This window comes from Egretta garzetta, unplaced genomic scaffold (genome assembly GCF_000687185.1).
Source record: "Egretta garzetta isolate BGI_Z169 unplaced genomic scaffold, ASM68718v1 scaffold287, whole genome shotgun sequence".
In the NCBI taxonomy this organism is placed as follows: Eukaryota; Metazoa; Chordata; class Aves; order Pelecaniformes; family Ardeidae; genus Egretta; species Egretta garzetta.
This window is the reverse complement of record NW_009260435.1, coordinates 13,372,246-13,386,020: the sequence shown is the minus strand read 5'-3', so window position 1 is coordinate 13,386,020 and position 13,775 is coordinate 13,372,246. Positions and strand designations below refer to the sequence as shown.

The 13,775-nt window shown below is 39.4% G+C and overlaps 1 protein-coding gene across 1 annotated transcript; it reads left to right on the top strand.

Moving 5' to 3' along the window:
- Positions 1 to 486: 486 nt before the first annotated feature.
- Positions 487 to 8,028, top strand: LOC104130803 (lamin-L(III)). Its single transcript, XM_035899524.1, has 10 exons — positions 487 to 639; positions 1,665 to 1,790; positions 2,723 to 2,893; positions 4,236 to 4,361; positions 4,470 to 4,690; positions 5,394 to 5,619; positions 6,552 to 6,659; positions 7,530 to 7,646; positions 7,746 to 7,853; positions 7,987 to 8,028. Exons 1-10 carry the CDS (start codon positions 526 to 528, stop codon positions 8,026 to 8,028), a joined length of 1,359 nt encoding a protein of 452 aa, XP_035755417.1. The 5' UTR covers positions 487 to 525.
- Positions 8,029 to 13,775: the final 5,747 nt, after the last annotated feature.

Sequence of the window (13,775 nt, the reverse complement as noted above, 5' to 3'; positions counted from 1 at the left end):
GCGGGGGGGGGTGGCGAGCCCCACGTCAGCGGTGCGTTTTGGTGGCCAACAGGCACTTTGCCAGGAGGCTGGTGGCGGCTTTTCCCGCTGAAAGGCGGTGCATGTGTGAGCAGCTTGCTCAGTGGTGGGGGGTCACTCTGGTCTGGTGACCTTCGGCTTTCTGTGTGACTGGTCCCTCCCTGTGGAGACGGTGGCCTGTGCCGTCCCTTCCCTCTCCGGGTGATAATGCCGTGGAAAATAGCTGGCTTCCGCATAGGATTCGCACAAAACGAGCTGGAAACTGGGTCAGAAATCTTTCTGATTAAACAAATGATACTTGCCTGAGGTGTCTGGTTTGTTTTACAGCCTACCCTGTGCTCTCACCCCAACCATAACTAACCTCTCTCCTGTTCTGCCACAGACCCCTCTGAAGGTAAACGTGTTAAAACCAAACTTTCTCCCTCACCAGCTGCAACTTACGAGTATAAAACTTTCACTTGTAGGAATTCAAAAAAAGAAGCTGATTTAAACCTGGCACAGGCTCGTATGAGAGACCTTGATGCTCAGCTGAACGCGAAGGAAGCTGACTTAGCAACAGCTTTGAATGAGAACCGAAGTTTGGAGAATGACCTTCGTGAATTAAAGGATCAAGTAGTCACTGTAAGATTTGTTCCTGGAATTTCAACTTTGTTTTTGTTCCTGAAGCCATTGCTTGCTTTTACTCAAGTAGTTACTGAGATTTAAAAGTAGGGACAGACTGTTATCTATGGCAATGACAGGCAGACAAAAAGATTTCTGCTATCTTGCTGAAGGCAAATGCTACTGATAGTTGGTCTGTTAAAACTTCCACCTGTTGTAGGTACCTTTTGATTAAATTCTATGACAAGGGTATGTAATGCTGCTTTTTCTGAGGACAAAGTGAGTTGAAATGTGCTGTACTGCTATAGCCCCTGTAGCATTCTCTAACATGTCAGCAAAGGGAGCATTTGATGGACCCTGCTTCACTATGCTTAAATCTAGGTAGAATAAATAAATTCTGAATACTTTTTTTGTAGGCTCTTGTGCTACTAAAATGAACTCTTCTTGAGTTGCTACTCTATCCAATGCATTTCTAAGAGCATAGCTTTTGTATCTTCATGCTTTAATGTGAACCATGATTAAGGTAACCTCAGATCTTCAGGATGAAAACTTGCAACTTTGGGGTTTTGGTTTTTTGCTTATCATTAAAGCATCACACTCCAACACTGGAAGTATATAGTAGTTTGTCAACATAGGTTATATTTGCAGGATTTCTCTTGTTAAGCATCAAACAAATTACATTGGAAGTCAGGGAGAAGTTTGGAGTGCTTAGTGTTGTGAAGGGGAGCAATGTACATGGATTGTACAGTTGGTTAATCAGAAATCTACTTTGAGGAATCCAACTCAGCTGGTGGGATTAAGGGCTGCTCTGTATTTGCCTTGTGGGAAATCTGGTCTACATAATTAAATAGGTTTCTTTCTGTTGCTAATATGCTGGATCCCACTGAAATAAGAATTTAAAGAGAGTAACCAACTTTACCTAAGCAGTGTGTTTTAATTGCTGTGGGAATTAAGTTGAATGACGTGTAGTAAGTTTGGAAAATTATTGTCTTAGTTTGGAAAAATGACCTCCTAATTTTGATTACCCTCATGTTTGTCTTTTCTAGCTAAAGCTGTCACTAGAAGATACCAAAAAGCATCTCCACAGTGAAATGTTGAGGAGGGTGGACCTGGAAAATCATATGAAAACTTTGCAGGAACAAATGACGTTCCAGAAGCGCCTTCACGAAGATGTATGTTTTAGCTTATTAACAAGGATTTTTTTTAGGTGTCCATGATCCCTGGATGCATTTAAAAGCAATGTTAAGATGTGCTTTATCCTTAAAAATGTAACTAGCTGAGTCAACCTATGACAGTCCACCAGCCAAAAAAATCCACCTAACTAGGAAGACTTCAAGAAAGTACACAACCTCATGTTAACTGGCATAGTACCAATAGGTATCTGGAATATGAGATAATTTTCTCAGGCTGCACTTCTGAAGGTAACTACAATCCCAATATACTACTTATATGCACTTTCAGTTACACAATTACAGTTAAAGCTAAATGATTCCAGATGTTTGCTAGCAACCTAAAATAATCGAAGAAATTAAATCTACTTTAATAAACAACTTATGTTCCCTACTTCCTTAACACTTATCAAAGGTGTCTGGTAACCTTTGTGTGAGAAGTCAATTCACAGAACTAAAAAACATGTGGATATAAACCAACTGCCTTCTGACTGGAAGGAATCTCAAAGTGTGTGGTTTAAGCAATGGAGAATTCAAATTTCTCTAACCAACTGCTATTACTTTTTGAATAAAACAAAAATAGGTGAAATAAGTGCTTAAAGAAACTGAAGTGTATATGCATGTGCTCTAAGTAGCAAAGCAGAGAAATACATCTAGTTCAAGGAATTAGTCTTAAAGTTAAATATAAACTACTGCATTTGTCAGTTTAAGCAGTGTTGGCAGTGAGGAAGGAAAACAACCCAGTGCAGCGAGCAAGGTGGAGGTACCTGACCTAATGGATGACTATCCGAGATCTGAATAAAGGTTAATTACTATGCATTCAGTGATAAATCTGCTTCAATATTGAATGACTTGTTAAGCTGGTACAGTAAGTCCAGTCTCAGATAAAACTGAATTGGCTTGCTTATTTTCTGAGAAATTTCTTCTTCTCCCAGGAGCTCAAGGAGACAAAAAGAGTCCATGAAAGCAGGATAGCAGAAATAGAATCTGGCCGTCAGAGAGAATTTGAGAGTAAGCTCTCGGATGCTCTGCAGGGACTCAGAAAACAACACGAAGAACAAATTCAAGGATACAAAGAGGAGCTGGAGCGAACATTCAGTGCAAAAGTGAGTTTGTAAAAGATGCCAGTAAAACAAAGCTTAAGTTCTCTGCACATTGATATGATTAAAGTCACGCTAGCATAAATAGCTGACTGATGGAGCCCTTGCATTCAATGCAGAGCTTCTTGGCATAAGTTGTTATGGAATTTTGAAGCAGTGTCAAATTTGACAGTAGAACTTCTATGAACGCTTGGTCCCAAACAAAACTGGTTCAAGCGTAAATACTGTCCCTTTGGGGAATGATTAGGAATGGTTAATGTAATAAAGTTGATCATAATTCAGACTTTTGACAAATCTGAGAGCTTGTCTGACAAATTCAGGGCCAAGGTGTGTTGTGTTTGTATTGAGCAATTTCAGTATTGAATAAAATTTGATCTACTGATTATAGTGTTACTAAAATGTATGAAATAAGGTATTCTTACAGTCCAACAAGAGCACTTTTAAAATGTATGAGTGCAAATGTCCCTTTCCAGCTGCTAGTACTGGATAAGGGGGAGAGGGTGGCTATGGAAGTAGCTTGACGTTTTGTCTTCCAGACCTGGTCTGTCACCTCTTTCCCAGCATTAGCCACATATGCAGGAAAAACTATACTTTAGGCTTATACTCTTGGAAGGTAAGATTCCAGGGGTTTCTGGGTTGGTTGTGCTGTACAGTATTGGTATCTTAAGCCTTCATTAATACTTGGTGCAGAATTGCATGATCTGCTACTTCTCTCAACAAGTACATGTGTTCATTTTGTCCTGCTTCTTCTGGCTTTCCCTATACTCCACCTTCTGTGCCAACTCAGTGAATTCCTCTGGATGCTTCTGTCCAGGTTTCCACTGGAAATTCTGTTAATGCCTCTTGTAGGAGCAAGGCTCTACTTTATCCTTTGTTGGAACAACTAAAGATTGAATTGCTCTAGAAGAAGCTCAGTGCTGCCTATAGTGATGCAGGAGCTGCTTGGTGATAGAACTTTTGGGGAACAGCAATAGTTTGATAAGCACAACTAATATCCTGTAGCCCCATGCTTTGACAAGCAGCTTCTAAACATATTCTCCATTGTTCTTCTGGAGAATCAATTTACTTAATATCTATATGAAGTCTTCATGCATCTGTAACTGAAATATCCTAATCCAGCAATTTTCACTACCTGATTATTGCTGACTTTCTGACATGAATGTCAAATTTGTGTAAACCTCCCTGAAAAGCAATGAAAAACTTTCTGACCTGGACTTTATTGGTATCTGCACACTTAAGTAAAACATAACTATTTCCAGATGTAACAGCTGGAAATCACTTGGTTTTCCTTCCTTATTTAAAATATATGGTCATAAGCAACTCATTACTAACAGTGACTTATCCATAGATGGAGAATGCCCAGATATCTGCAGCAAGAAGTAGTGACTTTGCCAATGCTGCTCGGGAGGAGCTGATGGAAACAAAGCTGAGAGTTGATGCTCTGACATCTCAAGTTAATCAGTATCAAAGCCAGGTACTATCTCTATTTGTATATCCTTAGAATTATTTCAAAATACTGGCTTCTCCTCTCTCATATTTGGTTAGCTTAACTGATTTTTTTTTTCCATCCCCTTAATTTTAGAACATTGCTTTGGAGAACAGAATAAGGGAGCTACAGGAGACACTAGATTATGATCGCGATCTCCATCGGAGGCGTATGGCTGAAAAAGAGAAAGAAATGGCACAAGCTCAGCAGCAGGCACAAGCACAGTTGGAAGAATATGAGCATCTCTTAGATGTGAAACTGGCTCTAGATCTGGAAATAAATGCCTACAGAAAGATGCTGGAAGGAGAGGAACAGAGGTAGGCTATGACAAGATACTTGTATGAGGACTTGCTTCATCAAAGATCTCTATACTAATTAACCATATTCTTCAGAATGTGGAGGGGGCAAGAAATAAATGTGATTAGCACCACAATTTAGTTCTTGAAGCATAATCTTCTATAGATGGTATTTATATCTCACATCTACCACATGGTGTAGTAAGATGAAGTAACTTGATAAGCCCAACTGATAAAGTTCAAAGGGCCATTTGACATCTCTCCTTAGAATCAAGCTTTCTCAAAGCTTTGTGCTACATCCTACAGATATATCAAAGACAGTGCTCAAGTTCCGTGAATGAAACTAGGGGATTGTATCAACTCCTAACTATCCAGACATGGCCTGGAGAGAACAACATGAACTCAATACATGCTAAGAGGGGTCAAAAACTTAAACTACTTCCACTAAAGACTGTCTCTGTAGAGACTTTAAAGAAATACTTACTGCAGTTGGGAATCTTTTCTTATCAATATAAGCTTGCTCTGAACTCTAGGGCTGGGGCTGGCTTCCAAACTTAACAAGCTACCAAGCTACTCTTGCCAGTAAAAATAAAATCTTATATTCAAGACTTCATGGAAAGTTTGGATAGAAGAAGCTGTTAGGTTTGGCTAGAGCAGGACGATAGGAGCAAGAAGGAATAAGCTCATCAGATATTCAAGTGAATGTTATCTGACTCTCTTCTAGGCTAAAGCTGTCACCCAGTCCATCTTCACACAGTGCTGCAACTCAAGCAACAAGTCAAGGGCGACGGTTCCTGCATGGGAAGAAAAGGAAAATGAAAGAAGCCAAAAAGCGAGGGCACAGTGCTGGATTTAAGACTGTTCAGCATGCTTCCTCTTCTGGAAATGTATCTATTGAAGAAATCGATGCAGATGGAAAATTTGTCAGGATTAAAAACAACTCTGATGAGGTACTTCTATTCATTCGAGTCTGCACGGCCTTCACTGCAAAGTATGCCTACTTGTGAACTGACTTGCAGCTTAGTGGGAGATGACAATAGGGAAGGATGAAGAGATGAGGGAAGAGTACTTCCAAACTAACACAAACTGGGGGCTTCTCAGCTAACCTGGCTGCTGTCAAGAGAAGACTAAAGACTGATTTTTTTTTTTAATTTTTTTGTACTGCAGGTGTTTTGTTCACAGGGATGTCTGGGAGGTGCTTTTGGGGGGAGGTGTGCTGGGTTATGTGATGCAGAAATCTAACACTTTCAGTTGTTTCTCATCAGACTCAGGCTAGCACTCTCAGAAGTACTACTTATCCTTGAACTAAGTAAGATGCTTAGTAAATTGGATAATGAGAGCTTCTTATTACTTTGAAATGCTTAAAATGGCTAAAGGGGTAAATAGAGCTGACAGCATCTAATCTATGTAGAGGGTTTATCTGACTGATTAGATAACTCATTGACTAGTTTAATCTGCAAATCCAAAATTATTAGAATTAACCCTCAGAGCTCCAAAACTTGTGGCTGGTAGCTTAGCCACTTCAGCCTGAGATGCCTTAAACCTTCGCAGGCCACTGTGTAGGTGTTATATATGGTCCAAGTTGGTAGATGGGCCTGACCAACTTCATTTATTAGAATGTCCCTTGTAAAGAGTATCATGATCCCCCTTCAACAGAAGGCAAGAACAGATGTGCCTAAACTTGTGGGACTAATCCTAAGGAAGTACTGAGAAAAATCATAGGGAGGCTTTAATGGAAACTTGAAGGCTTCATCAAAATTGATCAGATTCTTGTTGTACACTACAGCAGTGGGACTAAAACTGATCCTTGAGACTGGAAAGAACGTTGCACTTGCATAATACGGTGTTAGTCTAATGCTGAGAGAAGTTTCTTGTCCCACAGGATCAACCACTACATGGATGGGTGTTAAGAAGACATCTTGGAAATGTGTCAGATGTAACGTACAAATTTCCTTCACTGTTCACTCTTCAGGCGGGCCAAGTAGTTACAGTAGGTAGTGGTTTTGTAAAACTTACTCAGAGCTCTATTCTTGTTACGTTAGATGGCAATAGAGATTTGTGTAATAAGGGAAACTAAATTGATACTGTAAGTACCTAAAGAACTAAAATCCTTATCTTATGTGGAGAGGAAGATGAGGGGGGGAAAAATTCTTGCAACAACTTGATCTGAAATGCCGATTAAATTTTCTTTAAAGCTAGATCTTGGACTGAACTTGTATCATCCCAGATTGGGATGTGCTGTTGTTTAAACAAGAATATGTTGATTCTGTTAATTTCTTAGGGTTCTCCATACTCCTGAGATTTGATACAAGTTGTGCAAAGGCTTTCGCTGTTGCTAAAAGCTTTAGTTCACTACAATTCAGCAATGCTGAGCTCACAGTTTATGGTACTAAGCCAAATATTCGGTCTATAATCATACTCTTAAGTACATTTAGACAGTGATCAAAGAACCTAATTCTACACTCTGCACTCCAAACTCTGTACAAGCTTGCTCAGGAGATCTGTGAGTGACCCCAGGCTAGAGGCTATCTTGTATACACAAGTGGCTGCTGTATGTCTGTAACTATGGCTTGGCTCTGTGACTCAAATAGTATCGTATATCCAAGCAAGGCTACCTCTATATCAAGTAGAAGCTGTTAATAAACTTTTATGCACTAACTGTTTTACAGTTTTTAGTTAAAAAAACATTACCACCATTCTTGGTAATCATGAAAAGAACTAACTAGCCAGGGATCACAGTAGTTCAGTTTGTTACTAGCCATCTTTGGTATTGGAGTACTTCAGAGTTGGATATGTTAGACTGAATTCTAATCTAACTACAAATAAGATTCTTCAGAAGCTCACTCTAAATTTGTTGCAGATCTGGGGTGCAGCTGCTGGTGTAAGCCCAGGCCCTACCGATCTGGTCTGGAAGTCTCAGAAGTCTTGGGGAACTGGGGATAATATTGGTGTCACACTCATCACAGATGATGGTGAGGTAAGCGTGATAGTCAATAGCTTCTACTGTCCCAATACTAAACTTACTTGATGTGCTTAATTTGTGAGGGTTCTTGGTGGCAACTTGATTGTATTCTAGGAACTTGCAGAGAGGAAGATAATGCATGTACCCAAAGGAGAAGAAAGCAGTGAGCAAGATGAGGATTATGAAGAAATAACTGGAAGTGAAATAGGGTTTCCATCTCAGGTAAGCTGCCTGAAGTTTAAATACATGCTATCAAGAGAATCATTCAATGGCCATTTCTTTTTATTACTGTATGAAAATACTTCCTCAAGTACTATCCATATCCTACAACTCTAAACATTTTTCTTGATGTCAGACTAAAAGAAGAAGAAAAAAGAAATGTTGTTTGGTTTCATGATAGTGGTTCCTGTGAGCATCCTTAAGCAGGTGAGATGGTGAGAATCATGCTTGTCATCTCATTAAAAAATAACTTGCTTCATTAATAGTGCTGCAGTCTCCTGTCCCATGTAGGATGTAGCTTGCATGGCTTTGCATCAGAAGTAGAATTGATGTTTTGCTTATTCTTTGGTTGAATATGATCAAATTAGTAGCATTAATTGTTTGGTCTCTTATTACTGACACACTGAACAATACCAGCTTTAATGTCTGTTCCATGTAAATACCTGACTATGAATAAACTTAAAAGCTGTTACCCGAAGAACAGAATGCAAAAACTAGAAATACCTTATTTCTGTGGGATGAAGTGACTCCAAACAGTGTCCCTGACTTGCTCTTAAGATAACTTAAATTCACACTGAAGAAACCTAGTATTTCCATTCAGAAGTATTAAAAGGCTGAAATCAAAGCTCCTAGTGTATTGATTGCCTAAGTCCCTCTTAAACTCAAGCATGAGTTTGAGGCACTTCTGTTCCAGCTCACTTCCAGAAACTACTTTTTCTTATTTTGCACAGCAAAATAAGAATCTCAGCCTTGCTTCAGTCATAAATACTCCCTTTGATATTTTCCAAGTGGAACTTCAGCACAGATGCAGGTAATGATGGAATGGAATTAACATAGTCAAACAGGACATGGTCAAACAGAATAAGTATGTTTTGCCTTAGATATACTTACAACCTTTTGGCTACAACTTACGTGTGGTAATGCCCTGTGAAAGACTCTCTAAGCCTCCAAATGGCTTTTGACTGACCATATTGCAAGTCTGAACTTCTGCATATTGGATGCTGCTAGTGTACTTTGATATACTAGTAGTCAGGTATCTTTAATAGCTGAAGTAGTCTTTAAGGGCCTTTAAATTGGTCATAACTGAACAATTATGGACTGTACTTGACTCGAGTTGGCTTGTTTCTTGACTTGAAATAGCACCAAGTCCTCTTTGCTAGTACAGACGCCAAGGGACAAAGTGCCAGGAGATGCCTAGCTAAAAATTCATTCTCTTCCTCCCATTGACACAGCATGCTGAGCTACCACAGCTCTTGCTAAAACTGATCCTACACAGCCACAAAGAGGACTTGCATCTTACTGCACCAGGTCTTAAAGCCACCACCATTTCCTAGATATTTTCATAATATACCTGTCTGAAAACTTAAAAGCACCTTAGTACTGTCTTTCTGAAAAAAATGTACCTAGAAAGAACAGGCAGTTACTGCTGCTGCTTGGCTTTTTCCTTGTCCTTCTTTCAAATGGAAAATCTGGGTAAATATCTAATTATAATAATACCATCTGGCTTAAAGGATGTTTATCAAAGTCTCCTGACTTACATGCACATTCTTGTAATATTTTCAGTCTCTCACTGAAGGAGGGTGAGACCCTATTAAATAGGCTATTGAGAGCTTCTGTAAGACTAGTCTGGCCTCTGGGGTCTTAATGCACAGCATACACCAAAATGGCTGAAGTAACACCAGTGGAAGCTTTAGGCTTGTAAAGAGAGTTACTGATACAAGCTGCTGCTTATGTTCAGAGTAGGGTCCTCCTCAAGATTTTTTTTTAAGGCCCTTTATTTGAATTGACTAATAATATGGCCTGTTTGGCAGTCAGTGATGGAAAGCAAAAGTAACTTTTTTCCTTACACTTCTAATCTGTTTTATCAGCAACTTTACAATACAGTTGTGTGCCACTTATGTTAAGAATCAATTCTAATACTCCTGCTCAAATGTTAATGTCAGTCCTGTCTGAATTCCTGTCAAACTTTTGTCAGTAGTACCTATATGCTTCTGCTGCATTGGTAGTGCCAAATAAAGGCAGCTTAGTAAAAAATAAACTTCTTGCATGCAGTAAAATGACAAAAAGAAAGCATGCTGTGCTTTAAAGGAAGACAGGGTTTCCATGGGTTTTGCTTCTGCTTTTACCATCCTAACTAGGGTAGCATGGGTCTGCATGTGGGTTAAGTTTTGATGCTTCAGAACTGAGGTACTGATGGATAGCTTGATAGCCTGTCAGTAAGGAAGACAAAGGCTCATGTATTGCATGAACTCAAATTCTTAAAAACTTGTTTTCTCTCCCCCTACCCCCAAACTACCTAGTATAGTCAAGGTACTGCATCTTTTGAAAATCTGCTTTGCTTTATTAATAAAGTAACTAAATCTACAACCCCCCCCACACACCTATCTGAGGATCAGGTAGGTAACCAGCAATAAATACTGTTTGTACACATGCTAATTAGCCTAATGTCTTGATGTTTTATTTCTGCAGCAAAATGAAGATCCTAGCTGTTTTATCATGTAATGTGGACAAAGACTTAATCCCAGGTGACATAGACTACGTGTGTTTTGGTACCTTCTGCAATATGTGAAACTTGGAATTCACACTTCCCATCTGACCTCTTTGTAAGAAACATTGTCCATAACATGATGAAATTTCCTACCTTCTGATACTGGACCCTGTCCTTGGATTCACCGATATAAAGAGCAGTAGAATACAAGCTCCATCTCAAGTTATTTTTACTTTACACAAGGATCTGGTTTCCATGACCTGCTAAAACAGAGGAGGGTACACATTTTACAAAACTTCTGAACATATGCCCTTGAAGGATGCCAAATACCTGACAATAAGCATGAGGCTACCTCGGCTTTCTCAATATTCTGATACGGTGTTTTTCCAGAGGTAATTTCTGTTTCAAGCCTGAGTGGGAAACTACATGGGCCAGGTCACATCCTAGCTTGCACCTTGAGCAAGCCTGAACTTGGTTGAAGTAAAACATTACCTTGAAGAGTGCCGAGAGTCTGAAACATTTCCTGCTCTGATCGTGATGCTGAAATGTATGAAACTGGTCTAGATCACTTGCTAGAGAACTTTCTAGAATGAAACATTTTAAAATTAAAAGCAAGCTGTAAAAAATATTCTTGTCTGTTATTAAATGTACTGTTTCTGTATTGTAGCACCTGGAAATCTACCAGTTTCACTACTGTATTTTCCTAGATACAGTATATCACAGCAGAGCTGTGTCAACCTTAACTTGGACAGATGTATCCTATAAATGTGAAAAAGCATCTCATTCCAACAGAGGAGGTACTGTAACTAGCAATATGAGCACTGTTTGAGTCGTCCCAACAGACCAGTTTTCTATGGGGCTAGAAAAAAATCCATGCTGAAACAAAAATCAAAACTAGAAAGCACCAACTGTAGTAAAAGGTACATCAAAAATAACTGCTCTTTGAGTCCTTATGTACTACTCCATCTCTGCGCAGTCTGCAGTACTGCTTTGTGTATGTCTAATGGGGAGCTGGGGAGGTGCTGTATTGGCCAGTATGTAACTGACTGTAACTTTAAGCTCTGTAGTCCATGTGAGGCCTGAAGCCTGACCTATAACCCTCAGAAAAACCAGGCTGTTGGCCTCTGGGGCCACTGCATTTAATTATTCTGAGCCTGTTTTTACTAAAATGCTTACCTGCTGGCTCTGCGGTAAAGAAAGGACCTTGACAAGCCACATAAAGTATGCTTCTCTTTAAGAGCGGGAGGGGAGGGGAGTAGCTGAAATAGCAAATTTCTCCAAATGTTGGAATAATTTTTTGACTGCCTCTTACCTTGCTGAAGTATTCAGTTCTGAATTTAAGACCTGTTCTGTGTTAGGATGCAGTTGTTAAGGTGAGGCTTTCCTTATACTAGCTTAAACTCTCTTAAGTTATTTAAAAATTTTAGTTTTGAGGCATCAGGAGTAGATGCTGGTTTAATACTTGCATTTTAGCAGTTCTGAATTCTTGTTGTACCTTATTGCCCACATCGAAATAGCTGCTGCTATTACCTTGCTATATTTATTTCTTAAACTTTTTTAACTATTAAAGGTATTTTTCATGTATATAAAAGCAGTCTTGGACTTTAATATTTGCAGGTTAAATAATAAAGTTCTGTTTGTTTGTTGACCTTATTTGAGTGGCTCAAAAGACTCTGAAGCAATAAAATGGGTGAGTTTAGGGAAGATTCCCTGCAGAATGAAGAAACCTTCAGAAATACTGTGCTGCCCTGTTTATCATCCACTCAGTTCTTCAAATAAACCTGAACTGCTATGAACTTAAGAGGAACCTTTAGTATTTCAAATGAAACCTTTTCATAGCACGAGGGAGGGGTAGTATTAGGGAACAGCCATGATGGATCTGAACTGGTGCACAAGTCTTGATAGGAAATAGCAGTGGTAGAGGATGCTGTTTGGTAACACCATCAGTGGTCCAAGCTACTTGCACTTACCTCCACAACCCACTAGGCAGTTTATGAAGCTTGTTCTTAGTTCGGAATCTTAAGGTGGCACATATGAAAGAATTCTCTGCTGTGCAATGGATTCTGTTGTGCAAATTATCTTCCTGGTAGCAAACCTTAAAGATGGTTGGTTTCCTGTGAGCTCTCTATATACTTCATCCTAATCGATACCAGTACAGCTCTCCTGCCTTGCTTCCAGCTTTCTATTTTTGCAATAGCTATTGCAGCTGATCAGGAGCGCTGTGCTAAATGGCAAGCTGCCTACCGCAAATTGTACTGAGAATTCAAACCTTTTTATATATGTCTTTGTGCACACGTGTGCCTGTATAATTCCTTCCTCTAGGGAATTCTGGTGAGGTAAAACAGGGATTTCAATGCCTCTTTTCTTGTCTGCTATGGAAAGCATATGACTGGTGAGACCTCTGATAAAGAGGGGAAAAAGCAAAAGCAGCTGTGGGTCCTAAACGTTTAAACCTTTGAAAGTTGTCCCATACATTTTGTATTCAGAACATCACAGCTATGTTCATTGAAAAACTAGGTCAGGACAATCTACTTTCCATATTGCTGCTCTAATAACTACTAGGTACTTGCCCATGAATTTGGAAAAGGGCTGAAGAATTTTCTTCTTTATGTCAGCAAGTCCAAATGCTGAGATGATGTGCCCTGATGTAGTAGGCTGTAGCCAAAGCTGCAAAGAATAACCGTCTACATCTCTTGTGAATGTTGCACAAGCCAAGGCCAGAGATGAGAAAAACCAGAAAGCTGTGGTTTTGGTAGCCAGTTAGGGGCTATTTATGCTTCTTAGATGGAAAAATTATTGCACCTGTAATACATGTAAAATTCTTTCCTCTCTAGGGAATGCTGTTTCAACTGGACTACAGAACCAAGTAGAGCTTGAAACTCTGAAGCTGGATTCAAGCCAGTTAGCCCATAAAGAGTTCAGCTCCCTTCTCAGCACTCTGCTTGTAGCGAGAGCGATGGGCAAAAGATTAAGTGTTCCTCTGGGGCTGCTGAATTTTTTGGTCACTACTACATCTGCATTTACTAAGCACAGTAGAAGGCTAACAGAAAAACATATTAATTCTGTCTTCATTTGGATAGTACTTAGACTATCTGTCTGGCCTTTGTTTTGAGGCCTTTTTTTTTTTTTTTTTTAACATATTTTTAGTTACAGCGTGTCTTTCCTTCTCCCCCTGGTCTGCTTTTTCTCCTCCTTCTCCATCCCTCTCAAATAAATAAAAAAAAGTAGAAGTGTATTGACTTTTCATTTGTTGCAGTAGTCACCAGTGATACTCACCTCCTTATCTCAATGGAGTTCTGTATGAACCCTGTGGAGCTAGGATCAGTTTGGACCTAGTTCAAAGGAATTTTTCTCTTATCCTCCTGCTAGAAGAAAAGTTTAACAGACATTATAAATGCTACGCAATCAGTAGGGAGAGAGCAAGATTATTAAAATTC